The 18,092-nt window shown below is 38.8% G+C and overlaps 1 protein-coding gene across 3 annotated transcripts in view; it reads right to left on the bottom strand.

Annotated features, from left to right (window-relative positions):
- The window catches only part of ERC2 (ELKS/RAB6-interacting/CAST family member 2), an 875,964-nt gene that overhangs the window by 709,211 nt on the left and 148,661 nt on the right, over nucleotides 1–18,092 (bottom strand). For all 3 annotated transcript variants that reach the window (XR_012499973.1, XR_012499974.1, XM_074344641.1), the window contains exon 3: nucleotides 12,339–12,755. Coding sequence is in view for 1 of the 3 variants with exons in the window: in XM_074344641.1 (XP_074200742.1) it covers nucleotides 12,339–12,755 (417 nt within the window). In the remaining 2 variants the exon portion in view is untranslated. The remainder of the gene's footprint in view (nucleotides 1–12,338; nucleotides 12,756–18,092) is intronic.

The raw sequence follows: 18,092 nt of genomic DNA, 5'->3' as shown, positions 1-18,092 counted from the left end.
TGTCTATAAGGCAACAAAAGAAAGAGCCAGCATACAAAGATAACCACAGTCTAGAAAAGGAAAAGAGAGTATATTTTTCAAAAAGGTTTCATGTCCTCTGGAGAATCCTGGGTCATCACATGTCAGAAGTCCCCACTCAGCAGAAACATCATCAAGTCTCTACTAGCCTCCCATGATCACTGTACCTGTAACGGTTGAAGAAGCATCCTAAGGATACCTATTAAGGTTAGCACCAGGCAGGTTTTGAAGTGTCTCCAGTCTCCAGTGTGGAATTGGCAAGAATCCAGTCATTAGGCAACATTCTGTTTTTTAAATCAACTAAAGCTGGAGTCCTTAAAATTGTCTAAACCTTGACATGCATCATGAAAGTACTGAAAAGAAACTGCTGGCAGGAACACCACGTGGTATCATGAAGCTGCAGTGGAATACCCATATTAAGTGTTATTGCTAATGTCTAAGGCATAATCAGGTTTTGCCTCTTCCTTGTTGTATGAACTCTGCCTGAATGACAAAGATCTCCACTGTCCTTTAAAAGAAAATCACCTTGCAATGCATTTCTACTTGGATGTGCATGGAAAAAGTAATACCTTAAAGAAGTTCATTCATCTAAGCCATAACTAATTTCCAACACACTAAAAAGTGCACATAAGGGTGAGAGAGTTCCTAATTGAAGGTTTGAGTGATTAAATCAAGAGGTTTTTCTTTTATCAACTATTAGAGAAATACATGTTAAGTCTCACAAAGAAATACATAAAGAAAATGACACTAATAAACCCAAAATTAGTTAAGGTTGGAGTGGCTAATCTCCATAAATAGGTTTTTGAGTGGGGGATGTGTTGAGTGCTGATCAAGTCTTTCTTTTGTATATGACCACTGGCCCCAGCGTGCAGCACTTGAACAGCGTGGAAACTCGGCCATGCATCTGTGGAGTTCTCTGCAAGAACAGAACTTTCCTCCATTAATAACTTCTAAAAATATGCACTAACTAATTCATGCTGGCAGTCCAAATCCTCCCATCAAACTTCATTAGGTGATCAGGCTGAGTTCAAAGATACATGCAGGATAAAGAGAAAAACTCAAGTCTAGAAAAAACTAGGGGAAGGGAGAAGGATAGTGAACAAAATCCTATAGAGAGTCAGGAAAAAAGGGTAAAACTAGAGAATTTGGTTAAGAGAGTCAAAAAATAAAGGTTTCAGTTGCATAAAAAGCCAAACTTGAGTTCAGATTTTTAGTGTGATATGTATGCATAAGTACTTACTGCTATTTTAATATTTCCCTTTACTTGAGATTTAGTGGGACTCTGCCTGAGGCAAGATTTTTTAATAGTAATAATAAAAATGCTTAATAGTACTTAGAGCAAAGCGTGTGTGGTCATGATATTTTAAAGAGGAGAAAGAAAAAGTAATTCTGAACATCTGTACTACATTTCCACATGATAAAACCACCACACTCCAAAATTATTCTCAAGTTTGGTGGAGCTGGGGAGGGGGTATATTGGTTCATGTAGAGAAATGTTTATTTAAAAAACAGAAAGGGAGACTCAAAGACCATTTGAGGGAAAGTAAGGACGACAACATTTATTGTAAAATAAAACTGCCAATTAACAGTGAGAGTCCAGTAGTCAAAAAGTAAGGCTATGTGTCTTCTCAGATTCATTACCATTACCTCCTGAGAATCAAATGTCTCTTATTTTCACAAAATCTCAGTCTTCCTACGTGGTATCTCAGATCAAAACACCACTTCCAATCCCTCCCTTAGATTTCTTTTCTAGGACTTGCCTCATTCCTGGTGCTACCTTCTCTGAGAGGGAAGGCGAAAGGGAGGGAGAAGTTGGAGGAAGCTCCTCTCTCTCTCTCGCTTTCACTCACTAACACACACACACACACACACGAATACACACACTGCACACATTTCTGTTTCTTTTCAAGCTCAAACTCCCACCTTCTCTCAGCACATCTGTTTCCTAGTTCAATCCCCTGCAGTCAGTCTTTGGGTCAAGAGTATCGTGATTTGGGCTGCCCTTCCTTAGTAAAACAGTTTCAAGCAGGTCGGCTGGGAATTACTGTATTTGCCATGTTCACAAGCCAACCACTAGAAGGATGTGTCAGTCACCTTATACCAGAGTTCAGAACCCGAGTGACTTTGGCCCACAGGGGACATTTTGCAATGTCTGGAGATGTTTTTAATTGTCATACTAGGTAAAGGGGAAAGGAACTACTTGTACCAAGTGGGTAGAGACCCAGAATGCTGCTATAAACATCCTACAAAACACAGGACAGGCCCCAAAACAATGAATTATCCTGCCCCATATATCAAAAGTGCTAAGATTGAGAAACCCTGGTCTGTATCAATGAAGCAAAATTCCATTAATGGGCATGGTCTTCCCCCAACACTAAAAACGCTCAAACTGGCAACCCAGCCCATACATTCAGATATGGCTGAAAGAAATCTGACAGTCTTGGAGGCTGAAGGAAGGACAGAGGGTGGTAAGAGGATTTCTTAGTTGTCATCCTGACCAGATCCTGGCTTTACCTAAATAAGAATACTTCCCATAGGAAAACCTAGCAATTCTATGGCACATCAACAATTATTATGAGTAAATACTTTTTAATACAACTTGTATATACATAGGCAGTTTCTTTTTCAGACTTGTTCCTTCACAGCAGCCACAGATTTTTAAAGCACTAACTGTGCAGGCCTAAAAAGTATCAATAAACACAGTATTTTTTTTAAAAAAAGTAAGGGAAGGATGAGTTGGAGGGTTGTGTCTTAATTAGGTCAGGACTTGCTAGTTCTATTGGAATATTAATGGCAATCTCCATTTCTCTAGTACTTTACAGGTTAGGGAACACTTCACACAGAGTCCATTTTTAATCCACACAGGCTCCTTTCTCAATACTCACCACTCCTGAAAGAGCAGCAGACTTTTGTGATAACTGGCAATACCCAATGTGCCGTGACTCTGGAGATTAAAAACACTGGTCTAATAATTGTAAAAGAAAAATGTGCAGAAATGATGAAAAAATTGTCTCCACATTTAATAAAAAAAACTCAAAAACTATATACATTAAAGTATTAAGATTTTATACTCTAAATATAACTAATTGCACATTTGCTTTTTACCAAACATCTTGATTCTAAAACTATTTAACTATCTTCTGAATTAGGAGTCTCCAAAATTTCTTTTAAAGGACAAGTAGTTAATACTTCAGGCTTTGAGAGCCACAAGGCAAAATAGAAGATATTACATAGGTACTTACATAATCATTTCAAATGTAACCACTTAAAAAGGTAAAAAACACTCAACTCCCAGGTCATAAAAAAACAGGTGGTGGACCACATTTGTCCCACAGGCTATGGTCTGCCGACTCTTGATCTAAGTGGGTTGTTAAGTCTTAGTAATTTTCTCTCTGAAGTCTCACTCATCTTTCTTTCTTTCTCCATTTTCTACAAACTACTCATATATAATTATATTTTTCCTTTAGTAAGGAGTGTTTAATTCATTCTTTATCTAAGTTAAAACTGCTGTAACTATAAGCAACTCATAAGAATCAACTATCAACCGTTCTCATTGCCTTATTTAACATGCTACCCAAAACATTTAAGATAGCCTTCAACCTATATGCCAAACTGGAAACATAAATAAAGCTATCCCTTTCATCCAATCAGGTGGGTAGGAAAGTACATTTTGCTTTACTAGATTTTAGCCAATTAGAAGGGCAATGAAATGGGGAATTTATTATGAGGTTATAAATATAATTTTGATGTCTCACAACTGACACAAAAAGAAACCCAAAATGCTCAAAATGCCCAACAAAAATAGATAAAAAGTAAAGTCAGTTTGAGGAGGCAAAACATTTCTTTTAGACAATGTAGTTTTTTCTTTTTTTTTCTTTCAGTTTTTTTTTCTTTTAGATAAAGGTAGTTAATGATGAAGTAAAAAAAAAATTTTAAAAAGAATGCTAACTTTGAACAGATGAAATGGAAACAGTCTGACTCTAAACACCTCCCATTTTCCCTTATTCTCTGCTCACAAAAATTCATCTATTCCTTAGGAATTCATGAAGGGCTTACTTACGCAGTACCACTCTTCCTATTTTAAGCAAGTACTCTCATTTTCATGAGTTGCAAATGAAACTGCCTAGCCCTGATGCTGCCTTCTACATGGTACTGTTTAACCTTCTACTGCTCGGTGACCTCACAGATTTACAGTCCCAATTCAACAGGCCCTGATAAGTTGTGGTAAGAAAAAAAAAAAAATCAGAGCCTTTTATAGTTTTTTCCTTTTTTTGCATTTACAAGAAAATATCCCTGAGCAAAAAGAAACCAGAAGGCCAGAATTCTATTCTATAAATCTCTGGTCAATTCAGAGATTTTAGGTTGAAATCCCTGGCAGTATCAAGGAGTGGTTAGGGTCAGATGCCTGGAACCAGCAGGCCCAATTTTGAATTTCAGATCCATCACTACTTGCTCTGAGAACCTGGACCAGACACACCACCTCTCTGGGACTCGGCATCCTCATCTGAGAGACAGGAAACTACCACCCACCCCAGAGTATTGTTGGGAGGATTAAATGGCACTCCCTGAAAAATGATGAGCTCGAGTGACCGGTAAATGTTACCTGTCATCACCTCTTAATTTCTCGGCACCTCAGTTTCCTCACAGGGTTAACAGAAGCATCTGAAGAAATCATTAAAATGGAATGCGTTCTATAAACTACAAAGCCTCTCCACATGTAAGGTATTAGCTAATGTTCCCTTTCAAGACACTCAGGATTCTGGTATAGCTGAGTGGTCTCAACTTCATTGTTGGCAGCTTGTGAAACACACTGCAGTATCCACAGTACTGGTGCTTGGAGCACTTTCTCACCGCTGAGATTATATTTGAGGTACACTGTTTTACCAAATGATGACAAGAATAAATTAGGTCAGCCACCCAAAACATAGTTTTCAAAAAGCAGTCACACTCAAGGTAGAGCGGAAGACAGGGTGATTAGGACAGTAATCAGAGTCTCTCCCACCATAAATCCTTCCTGACTTCTCCCCCCTTCTCTGGCACCTCCCAATACCCTTCTCTACCCTGCCAGTTTCTCTTCTCAGCAGGTTGCAATGTGCCTTGTGCCTAATGGCCCCTGGAGCTCCACTAGTTTCTGCTACTGTAAAAAGAATCAATTACACTCATTAAAACCAATATGGGGTAAAACCTGAACCATTTCAAATTAGCATGTGTTCAAATTTTAAAGAATGTATTAGAATTTAAAGTTAAGGTAAATGATGCTAAATAGCAATGAATACATTCCCTATGTCAACATAAATGTGAGATTAAAAGATACAAAATCCTTCTTTTCAATGTGTTGTTAGCAGAGTCCAGAAAGACCATTTTTCTGTTAAGATTTTTCACTGGAATCTATCCTGAATGAAACGCTTGGAGAAAACGCAACTCAGTGAGAACAAAGGAAATCTGTACCAAGTTGGCATCAGTCAATGAAAAGTCCATGTAATCTCAAAAGATATACCATATTAAAAACTAAATGCTTATTCAGAAAAGAGACATGAAGGAGAAGTATGCAGTTCTAAGGGTCTCCTCCTAAATAATAGTGGAAGTAAGCAACAAGGAAGCTTTTAGAACAATCACACAAACTGGGAGCTTTGTGGCCACAAATGAGAAGGTGTGTGTAAAAACAACAAAACGCGACCAATAGTTAGAAATGCCTTGTGCACCTGGGCAGAACTTCACAATCATTTCTTCAACCTTGGTTGGACAGCTCCACCAGGCTTCCATCAAACTCAGCATATCCAAAGTCTCTCCTCAACCCCAACCCCGCCTACTGACGATTCTTGCCCGCCCTCAGTCTCACCAGCTGCCTAAACCCAGGCCCACGGTGCCTATCCGCTCCTCACAGTTCCTAGCACTCAGTTCCTCAGTTGTCAAAGTTCTGCAAGCAGGTGGAGATGACCTTGCCCTTCAACTTCTGTGGCCACCACCCAGATTCAGACTCTTGGTCACTTGAACAGTGACGGGATCCTTCTAACTTATCTCCAAGCCTTTAGACTCTTCCTATGTAACCCTCTCAATTAGCACTTAATCTTCTCTGATCATGCCATTCTCCAGGGCAAATTCCTTCAGAGGCTGCCCGGAAGAGCCTACAGAGTAAAGGTCAATTCCCTGTGTCACATGCTCTGAGCTCTCAGGGACCTGACCTCAAACCACCTGTTCAGCTTTATTTCCTTTCTCTCCTGACAGGTGGAGTTTCAGCTGCTTCAAACTCACTATGCCCCAAACTCACCACATTTCCCACCTCTAACTCTTGACTCAGTTACCTCTTCTCCAGCCATGCTTCTCCACCAAACCTCTTCCAGCCTTTGAAGACCAGCTCTATTATGGATGAACCTGTCATCAGGTCTTCTGCTTTTAAGCTGCACAGCATTTAAGCGCCATTAGAGGTCCTCTCCACGCATCACCTCAAGAAGCAGTAATGTGTAGTGGTGACAAGGATAGACTCTGGAGCCACATTTCCCAGGTTCTGATCTTGGCTCCAGCGCCTGCTTTGCATGAAAACGTACAATTGCTTACTTCTCTGTGCCTTAGTTTCCTTACCTGTGTAATAGGGATGATGACAACATTTTTCACTTAGTACAGCACCTGGCACAGAATAAACCTCAGTAAGTGTGAACTGTTTCTCTTATTGCCCTTCTGAATCCCTGAACAAAACCACAAACTTGCCATGGGTGCTCCCACAGCATCCTGCATATGGATATTCAATATATTTTGAAAAAAAATTAAACTTCCAGTTAAGGTCACCCTCAAAACTACTGCTTTACTCCAAACACAAAGCAATGATAGAGAAAACATAAAAGAAACTGATGTTAGTACAATCTTAAACTTTTACAATATTGACAAAATAAACAACAAAGCAACTCTCAAGGTATTTTTAAGATTTTTTTCACTCTTTCAAATATTTGTTGAGCATCTTGCAGGCAATATTTGAAGCCTAGGAATATTGATGGAATGTACTGATCAGGTAAAAAATTTACTTTATTAAAATAGGGAGCAATTGTTAGGCTCCGTTATATATATAGGGAAAACTCTTGCAAAAGAAAATATATAAAATGTTATGTTTGTGTGGTCACTTGTGTTTGGGAATATTTTCTGTGATAAGTTCTCTTGATAGAAATAGAATGTATAATCTGTAGAGTCAGAATTAGAAATGTCTGCATCAGCAAAATCATGGCAACCAGCAAAATTAGAGACAAGTGTGTGTTAAAGAAAAAGAGGCCATATGGTTTTGAGAGAGGGAGGACTAGGGGAGGTATTGGAAGTTTGTGCAAAAATTATATAGGGGAGGTTTGAGCTGTCAGTAAAAGGTTTAGGAGCTCAAGAACTTCTAGGTCACAGACTCTACCTTGGTGAATCTCCTGCTGGCCTAGGGACAACCTGGATAAATAAATTAGGAGTCCAAGAATTCCTGTTGCCTTGCCCTCCTTCTCCCTCCTCCTTCCTGCCCCCCAACAGCATGGAGGGAAACCCAGGCCCAGTCTCCTGGGGATTTTACTTGTCCTGGGATAGTAGCAATTGAGACTCAGTGACTTGAGTGCTCTTCTGCTCTTGCTTCCAAAGAAAGGCAAGCTGCCCAAAGAGATTAGTACAGGAGATCAACAAACATGGCAGCAGAATATACTTCCCTTCCCTTCAAATATCTTACAGTGTGATGAATCCAAAGACTCCTGACTCTCTTATAAGGATCAGCCAAGAAAATATTAAGGAGAGTGAGTATAGGAGGATCCTGGTATATAAACATAAACCCATTTTTCTTTAGTGAGATCAGTAGTTATTGTGGGTACCTGATTACTAAAACCTTTACATGGAACAATATGTTCTCTGTGGAAGAAGCTAGAGAGCAAGGTAAACTGTTACCACATCAAACAATGTCTTATCAAATCAACCTGTATCCAAAAGCATCAGACAACACCAGTGAGTAATGCTGCATTTCAGCCAACACTTCTCACATTAGCCTGTCAATTGTACTTCTTGGGCAATAGCTTTGGTCTTCCAAATAAGTTGAGAGCATAATCTTTTTGTTATTATTTCCTGCCAGGCAAAGAAGTGGTTTCACCCTCAGCATTTTCCAGACCACCAAAAGACAAGACACTAAAGCAACCTGACCCTCCCCATGTGCAACTCCTGCCAATTTCTAAATCTCCTGAAACAATAGGCTAAACAAGGCCAGTATTCCAGGATATGGGATTTATATGAGGTCTAACACCTCAGCCCGAGAATGAATCATAAAACCACTAGCACTCCATTCCCCAGCATTACACCATCCAAACCCAACTGGGTTGAACCATGCAAAATGAAAAAGAAATCAGGAACACACTGAACTTTAAAACCTCAAGTATATTTTAAATCCTGTTTTAGATTCATTTAAATTAACAAAGGTCAGGGAACTTCTTTATTTAAGCTGGTTTACTCTTACTGGTTTAATACCAAAAGCAATCAGCCACATTTTTCCACTAAAAAAAAAAAAAAAATACCCTGACAGGAGAACAAACATTCTAAAACTCAGTAGAGAATATGGAAACAGCTTACAATAAACTCTGCCTTCTAGAATAACTAATGGAGGAAATTACCCAGTTTTTTGGCCATGGGAAACAACTATTTGTATATTATTATATATTTTGTAGGTCACAAATTAAAAGCACAATTTTTATTTTCTAGCATAGCATTTTTCCAAAGTGTTTTACGAAGAACATCAGTGCAACAAGATGTTGTAAATCAAATCAATTTGAGAGGCTCTGCCTTCCCCAGTCCTCTTCTCAGAAATAAATGACTGATGAATATTTGCAAATTAAAGAGTCTGAGAGTCCTGCAGTAAGCTCTATAGAATTCAACATTTTTCAAAGTTCATTTGGCTGTGCCGCCCTTTTTCTCTCATAACATATATCAACATCCCACAAAATGGCTGTCCTGCAGAGCACACTTTGGGAAATACTCTTCTAAAAGGGATACAAGGAAGTGGTTTAAGAGTTGAGGCTCTGGAGGCAGACTGATTCAAATACCAGCTTTACCACTAATAGCTGTAGGACACTGGGCAAGCTTTTTGATGTCCTTGTCCCTTAGTTACCTAGGCAAAATAGGCAAAATAATAGCACCTATCTCCTAGGCATGGGTCTTTCCATCTAACTGAAACAGTTTTCTGAGAGCCTTACATGGCTGGTTCTTTTTTGTCATTCAAGTTCACTATGTCACCCCCTCCAAGAGGCCTTCCCTGAGTATCCAATACGAAGTTGTCCCCACACAGGTCACCAGTACTTCATCTTCTTCTTTCTTCCTGATACTTCTCTATTTAACTGTTATCTATTGTATCCCAATAAAATATAAGCATCATGAAGTCAAACTTTATCACTTATCATTACTCTATCCCAAAATAGACCCTCAGGAAGTATTCATGAAATGGATGAGTGGATGGATGTATGAATGAATGAATAAAAGAATGAACAAATGTGGTGGCTGTAAGAATTAAATGTGAATCAATGTAAAGCACTATTCATAGCACCTGACACTTAAGCACCTATCCACATGCTGTTACGAAAATGTTTGATGAACAATGAGTAGTTGATGCATTCATAATCATAATTCTTGCACTATTTAACTTGTCTCTTCCTGCTGTATTGTGGGTAAACATTTCACAGCACTTATTCAGAAGTGTGTTGGTAAACAGACTTTCAGGGCTGGGGCGAAGTGGGCAGTAGACCCTGAGAGTAGCATTTGCTGATTTCCATGGTGCAAATGCTCCCATCACAAATTTCAAACTGCTAATGGTTTAAAAGCAGGCTCACAAAATTCCTGGAAATGTAACAAATGGCTCTCACACGCCAGTATAATCTTTGGAAGGGTTCTCTCAGGCCTCCAAATCTTGCTCGTTGAGTTCAAGTTTAAAATTAGTTTTTATATAGACACCTTTCCCACATTCTCCCTTCTTGATGAGCCAAAATAAGAGCTATCCACTGACTTTGGTCTGATGCTCAAGAAAATTAGCTGGATGTGCTCGTCTGCATTTTCTGTACCACTCTCTGTAGACTCTTAGACTGATGTGTAAGGCTCTAAACATGACGTATATTCATGCCAGACCACTGTGAGGACCAACTAATCTCATAAAACAGAAATTGAATTGTGTTTAGATTTATTTAAGTGGAGGCATCCACACAATAGAATCAAGGCACCATCTATTAAATGGTACCAATGAGCAGAATCTAATAAGAGAAGAAGAGTGACTCTACCCTGACCATAAGACCACAAGATGGAGTGAAGGTCAGTGCTGCAGATGGAGTTTTCTCTCGTAACACAGCCTTGCTATACATGCGTCATGATCTCTTGGCACTCAAAATAAAACAGCATCTTTTTTCAAACAATCAGAGTTTTGAGATAACACAACTAAAATTTCAAAATCCACAGACTCTCAACATGCAATAATAACATGCTGGTGGTTATTGCTTCTCTTCCATAAACTAAATGGAAAGTCTATGGAGTAAGGAGTAAGGCAGGAAGAGATTAGTTTCCACTCTACAGTATTAGCTATTTATTGCCATGTAACAAATTACCCCAAAACTCAGGAGCTTAAAACAACACACATTTACTATCTCACAGTCTCTGTGGATCAGGAGTCCAGGCACAGTTCAGCTGGGTCCTCTGCTTCACAGCCTCTCAGAAGCCTGCAATCAAGTTGTCAGCCCAGGACCTGTCATCTCACCGAAAGATTTGACAGGGAAAAGATCCACTTTCAAGTTTACTAAGTGATTGCTGGCAGTTTTCAGTTCTTTGTGGCTGTTTGAGGGTCCCAGCTCCTCACTGGGTGTCAGCTAGAGGCTGCCCTCAGTTCCTTAACTCAGGGCCTCTCCCACACGGCAGCTTGCTTCATCAAATCATGCAAGTTGAAAAGGCAGCACAGTCTGCTAACAAGATGAAAGTAGCAGTCTTCTGTAACCTAATCATGCAAGTGACCTTGGCATCGCATTACTTTTGCCATTCTATTATTTGGGAGCAAATCACTAGGTTCAGACTATATTCAAGGGGGACATAAGCATATGAATTCCAAAAGATAGGATCATTGGGGCCATCCCAGAAGTCTTCCCACCACATTCACTCTCTTGGAGAATGGATGGGAAGGCCCAACAAAACATACCTTTATCTCAATGTGAAACCAAATCATGTGATTTCCCAAACACATTGCTAAGGTCTCATAAAAAAGAAACAAAGGAGAATAAGCATGGAGGATATTCAGTTTGAAGATACAACAATCTATATCAAAGAAAACTCCTGGAAGCATTGGCATTAGTAAGTCCCAACATGGAAGCCATGCTTTCTGAACACTCAAACAAGTGACTCACTGGAAGGGCTGCCCATCCAAAAAGGTATATAATACCAAGAAATCTAGTTTGGTCTGGAAGCAAATATCTTTTAGAATTTTTATTTATGACTGTAGAATATTTTGAAAACATACTTAATGTGATTCTATTGCTTCCTACTTTCTGTGTAATCTGTGTCTGCCACAGCATTTTGCCTCATGGTACTTTTGAGATCCATATCCACCACAGCGGCAAGGAACTCTGTAAAAATTTCAAACCTCGGCTGTCACCCACATTCTTTCTAAGATTTATCCAATCGCATATTCTCAGATATCTGAGCATCCCAGCATTCAATGGTGGTGGCAAGCCAAAAAAGCTGCCTCTGAGGGACTTCAAATGATTTAATTTACTAAATGCAAAACACATACTCAAAAAACCTGGAACACTCTGTCCTACATGAATGTAAATGCAGACAAAGATTATCTAAATGTCCAAAATTGGTCTGTACATTTTACCGTATTTTCCAGAAATATCCTTACACTTTACCTTCTGAAATTCCCACCCCCAATTCAGCTATAAAAGTATTTAGGTTCATTGTTTTGCTAATCACCAATTTATTTTTCTCCTTTAAAAAGAGAATATTTGATAAACGTCTAAACTTAAACAGTACTGTACTTAAAAGGCCCTGAAACAATGGAGATCTGTAGGAAAGCAACTGTAAACCACCTTAGAATGGACATGTGCTGCATACACTTGGATCCTGAAAACATATTGAGTAATAATGGAACATATGTGCAGTAAGCAGAGTTAAAAAGAGACTAATGAAAAATTCCAGTTTAAAGGTGATAAACAGACAGAAGATTATAAAACAGATGACAAAGGGAATTTTGTTAAGACTGTAGATAACTTCCAACCTGTGAAAATAACTTGATAACATATTTAACATATTTTAACTTGTAAAATACAGCTTTGGGGAAATAGAGTGAATGTCCTTACCTCTCTAAGATGTATGTTTTCCTTCTCTTTCTGGTCTAAAATCACTTCCAAGTGGCTGACTTGAGACTCAGCTTCTGCCATCCGCCGTGTCCGTTCATTGTCATCCTCTAGACTTTTGGACGGCAAACCTTTACTTTGCAACATCTCAAGGAGCTTTTTAATTGACTCATCTCGGGCATTGAGGGTCTGTTTCTGCGTTTCGATTCTCAACTCCATTTCTTCCAAGGTCTTCCTTAATAGGAACAACTCCTTAGCCTGCCTGTCATGCTCAGCTTGGAGCCGCCGGAAGTTCTCCTCGGTCAGTTCAATGGTAAAGTGCTCGGCTCCTCGGTTGCCACTCTCTTGCTGCAGGAGATGGTTGAGGTCTCTCTGGGTTCGCAGCTCATCTTGAAGTGCCTGGATTGTCAACTGCAGGTGCTATGATGAGAAAGATGGAGCAGGAAAGGAGAAAGGAGAAAAAAGTCAATGGACGTGCCAAGTGCTATTTGCTGCTACCACACTATGAAGATGGAATGTTAATCATGAGGTCCAGAGGGCCAGCCGAGAAGTCCTCCAGGGTGACTTCAGAATCATGGGACAGCACATGGAGAGGGGGAATTAATTCAATGATGCTTTCTGAATGTTTTAGGAGAAGAGAAATGTACACATACACAGAAACAGTATATTAGTATCAGTCACAAGGGAAATTATACATCTACAGCATTTCAATTTTAGGAAGTGGAAAGGGTTAGAGGGAAATTTTCACAAACACACCTTCTTTATACCCACAATGCTCCAGACTCAGTATTCCTCGTTTCCTAAGGTCTTCTTTATTTTACTGTCTGTTATTTTCTGTGATAAATGCATGTCCATTTAAAAATAAAAATAATAGCTTCCATTACAAGTAGACACAAACGAGGACTTTATTTTTACAAATAGAACTGTGAATAGGTTTAGTAAACAGGATTACTGCATCTGCAAGCAAAAGGGAACAAATGCAGAGACAGACACACTCACACACACAAGGAGGTGAGGTTGTGAAGAGCAAAACAACAAGCTGCAAAGAGTGGACAAACCTTGGTTCTTCTGGCATCCAGTAACTGAACAGCATGGGAAATGAAAAAAAAAATGAAGCAAAAATCAACACAAAGAAAAGTCCAGTGCAAGTGAAGGATATTTAACAGAAAGAACTTAATCAACATAAAGTATCTTCATAGAGAAAAAAAAAAAACAATTTCATATTACAGTAAAGACCAATAAGCTACACAGAATCTATAGCAGAGATGCCTGATAAGCATGATTTAAAAAAAAAAAGTGAGGGTTATTTCTTCTTTTGTGTTCCTAAATCTCACTGACCCAGAAACCCAATGTCTTGGGTATATTACCAGGGAGGAAAGCATAATACTCCACATGTACTCACATATCATTCCAGGTCACCATTTTAACCAAAATCAGTGAAAGTATCAGAGAAACAAAATAGTTATCAGTTGTGAGAAAAGAAACCCTTGCATGAGGACAGTTGGTGAATTCAGCAACATTTTCTCCACAGGAGTAACCCCTAGGCTGATGAGAGCAGGCAGCTATAAGCTGAAGGCATTTTCGTCCTAGCAACAAACCAAGGGGCTTCCAAAACATAGTCACTCATCCATTCACCAAACACATTCTCCTGTCCGTAGGGCAGACACAAGGCTAAGCGTGGGAATCAAGATGGACATTAAACATAGGTTCTGCCTGCAAAGAACTCACAGTATTGCAAGTAATGGATAATACCATGTCTAAGATACATACATAAATATTGGAGCAGTCCACATTTGGAAATTTTTCTGAATTCCCACAGCTGACACTCAGAGGAGTTGAGATTTTTCTGAGTGTGGTCTGTACCCAGAAACTAGCATCGAGTGATGCACTGACTAAACTCTTTATCGGAATCCACTTCAACTTTATATTTAGGAACATCCACTGAGAAACTCCTAGAGCACAAGGAACGAGCACTCTCTTTCTAAGTCCTGTGCAACAGTGCCTCACAGGGTACTGAATGCAGAGTAAGCAATTGGTATATATGTACTGATTATGAATTTTTAAAACATAATTCACCCTTGTGCAAAATTCCGTTTTTAGTGTATTCACAAAGTTGTACAACCATAAACACAATAAATTTTAGAACATTTTCATCATCCTCAAAAGAAATCCTGTAGCCTTCAGCAGTCACTCCCCACACTCCTCCCTATCCCCAAGGCCCTAGCAAACACTAATTTATTTTTCTCTCTCTATGAATCTGCCTATTCTGGACATTCCACAACAATGGAATTATGCAATAAGTGGTTTCTTTCACTTACAAGGTTCATCCATGTTGTAGCATGTATCAGTATTTCATTGATTTTATAGACGAGCATTATTCCATTATAGAGACATACTACATTGTATTTATCCATTCAATAGTTGATTCACATCCAAATATTCATAAAAGCATTATTCATAGTAGCCAAAAAGTGGAAATAACCTATGTCAACCAACTGATGAATGAGCAAATAAAACATGATACATGCATACAATGAAGTATTATTTAGATATACAAAGCAATGAAATACTGATGTACACTGCAACATGAATGAATCTTAAAAACAAGATGCCATGTGAAAGAAGCCAGTCAAAAAAGACCACTGTCATATAATTATATTGGTAGGAAAAATCCAGAATTAGCAAATCCATTGACAGAAAATAAATTGGTGACTGTCAGGGGTGTTGGGAAGGGGAAACAGAGGATGACTACTGAAGAGTGTGGTGTTTCTTTTGGGGATAATAAAAATGTCCTGGAATTAGTGGTTTTGGTTGCAAAACTGTGAATACACCAAAACCCAGTGAATTTTACATTAAGATGGGTAAATGTATGATACATAAATTATATCTCAATAAAGCTGTCACAGAAAACATCAGGTAGGATTATAAGGTCATGTGACCTTCCTCCACTAGCAGCCCATCCCTAAACTACACCAAAACAAAGTCTACATGAGTATCAACAGTCTTCAGCTTAGTGATATGGCTGCTGCCAAGCCCCTTGGGAGTGTGCAACTGTCTTCGGGTCATTTAAACATTCTTGACAATGCCAAATCTTAATCCTTTGAAAGTGGCTTGGATTTTTGAGACAATTTAAGTTTATGTGGAGACGAACATGATGAATCAGGATGCTTAGACTGGAAGTCATCTTTTCTGAAAGTGACCAAAAATAAGATTGGTTTTCTTATGTGATTCATAAACTAGCCAGAAGGGAGTTCCAAAAAAAAAAAAAAAAGCCAAAATGCTTCAAGCAAAGACTGCAACACCGGAAGATAACTCTGTAAAGGGGGCTGCCCCTTTGGATGAGCAAGGTGCCTATTACCCTGATTCTTTGTTTCCAAACCTGCAAAACAGGGATAATCATAATACCTACCTCACAGGATTCCTGTGAGGAATATCTAATATAATGCATCAAGTGCCAGGTTTGAGAGCAAAAGGAAGGAGGAAGTTTGGTAGAAAGGAAGGAAAGGAAATAGAAAAGAAGAATGAGAGGGAGAGAGGAATAGAAAGGAGAATCAGTCCATTTATCCATTCAACATGCAACTACCCAGTGTCTTCCTCATACATATGAAATATCAAAAAGAAAAGAAAACAAAGGAAAAGAAATGGTCCATGCTTCCAGTCCATGTGAACAAGTGAATTGATAATAGAAATACAAGAGAAGTCATAGCAAGGTGGCTGAAAATGCAGAGAGGATGTAACCCAGGCTAGAGACATGTAAGAAAATACCTCAAACCAAGAGCTACCACTGAACTATGTTTTGAAGAATAAATGAGAGTCAGTCCCATGAGGAATGATGGAAAGAGTAGAGAAAGTATAAAAGCCCAGAAGCAAAGACAGACCAGATCTATTAAGGAACAGTAACAGCAAAAATCTGTGTAGCCCCTGCCACATGCCACAGTTCTACGCTTCTTTAACCTTCACAACTGCCCAGTGAGACAGTTGCTGTTATAATCTCCATTTAACGGATGAATGGTTAAGTAACCTGCACTAAGTTACCCAGCTAGTAAGTGGCACAGCCAGGTGTTCATCCAGGAAGTCTGACCCCAACACCTCTGCATGAACCACTGCATCATCTGACCTCTAAATTGGCACAAATACTTCAGGATGGCTAAAAAAAAAGAGTAGGGAGGTGAACAAGAGGAGTGAGAGCAAATAGGTAGGCAATTATGACAGGTATAGCAATTCTCAAAATTAAAAATTAGCCACCCTTACCAAGCTGTTCATCACTCAGAGGTTGTCATAATGGATACTTCCAGGTTGTACATTTATTTAGAAGCAAAATTTATTTTCCAAGTAATCATTTTATTAGTCACCGAATGACTTCAGCATGACCAAACACAATCTGATGATCAATCTAAAACTTAGTGTTCAAAAATTTCCACATCATTTAGTTTTCATTCCCTTTTAATATATTTAAATTAAGGAGGAATCTCTTTGTTTCTAAAAAGGGATTCTTGAGCAAAAGGAAGGCACCTTATAGAACAATGATCATCCTTCTGCTCATAGGATGGGGAGGGATTTTTAAACAATCTCTCTCTCTCTCATTCCTTCCCTCCCTCAACTCCTAAGTTTCATAAATTATTTGTCAAATATACATCTCTAGTTGGATATTTAACATACATGATTTCAAAATATAATAACAGTACTTTTAATAAATAACCCATTGAAAAAATATTCTCTCTGTATCTTAGTTTCCTCATTTGTGAAAAACAAAGTAAGACTAATAATCCTACTGCATAAGGTTGTTCTAGGATTAAGTGAGTTAATACATACAAAGCTCTAAAAAGTACCAAGTAGACAGTAATCAGTTATATCAATCAGCGTAGGCTAGCGTATTTTGCTGTGACAACAGCACAAAAATCTACATTCTGAAAGAGAAAATCCACCTGACATGCTGATGTCATGGAGTAAGAACTCTTAGAGCTCAAAGAGATCTTAAAGATCAGCTTGTTAACTTCTTTTCACTAATGAGAAAATCAGATCCATGCAGGTTAAGTGACAGACCCAAGAGCACACACACAGTACTAAAGCCAGAATCTTAGTTTCTGGAATCCTGGACTCCATCCTGGTATGTATTCTAATAATCCTAAGAGTAGACCAAAAAGGGATGGCTCTCCGCTTTGACAGCTAAGGAGACAGCAGTGGTGTCTCTTACAGGGAGGATGACAGACAGCTTAAATCATTTCACTTCTGCATCACTTGTCCCATCCAATAGTTAAATAGCATGGGACACTCCAAGAATAATTTCCTGAGACCTCCTTTCTAAGTCCTTGCAATTAGTAACGGCTACTGTGTAGCTATTAGAAGACAAGTTCAATTTTTTAAGAACTAGCTCTAAAAGATCAGGTTATAATAGTATAAGTGAAAACTCTGGCAAGGCCAAAGCACTTTCTCTAAGGGTCAAAAGACTTCAAAAAAAAAAAAAAGTGCACAGTTTTCAGTTTCCTGCCATCCTTGATTGTTCAATTCCTTCAGATTCAATCAATTTCCACTTCTCAACTGTGAAAGCACATTACTTTTAAGGCAGCCACTTAAACCTCACTGGATCAATAATCAAAAGTATCATTTCAGCTTGTTATACACATCAAGTACCTACAAACCAGCAACTGGTAAGACTTTGTTCTAGGACCATCTCTTTGGAATCTCCCAGTCATCACTGTGGTCTCAACTTTCCAAAGCCTCAACCACTCCTTCTGTTGTTTCCACTCCACTGCACAT

Source organism: Camelus bactrianus, chromosome 17 (genome assembly GCF_048773025.1).
Source record: "Camelus bactrianus isolate YW-2024 breed Bactrian camel chromosome 17, ASM4877302v1, whole genome shotgun sequence".
Lineage (NCBI taxonomy): Eukaryota > Metazoa > Chordata > Mammalia > Artiodactyla > Camelidae > Camelus > Camelus bactrianus.
This window is presented reverse-complemented; position numbering and strand designations above follow the sequence as displayed.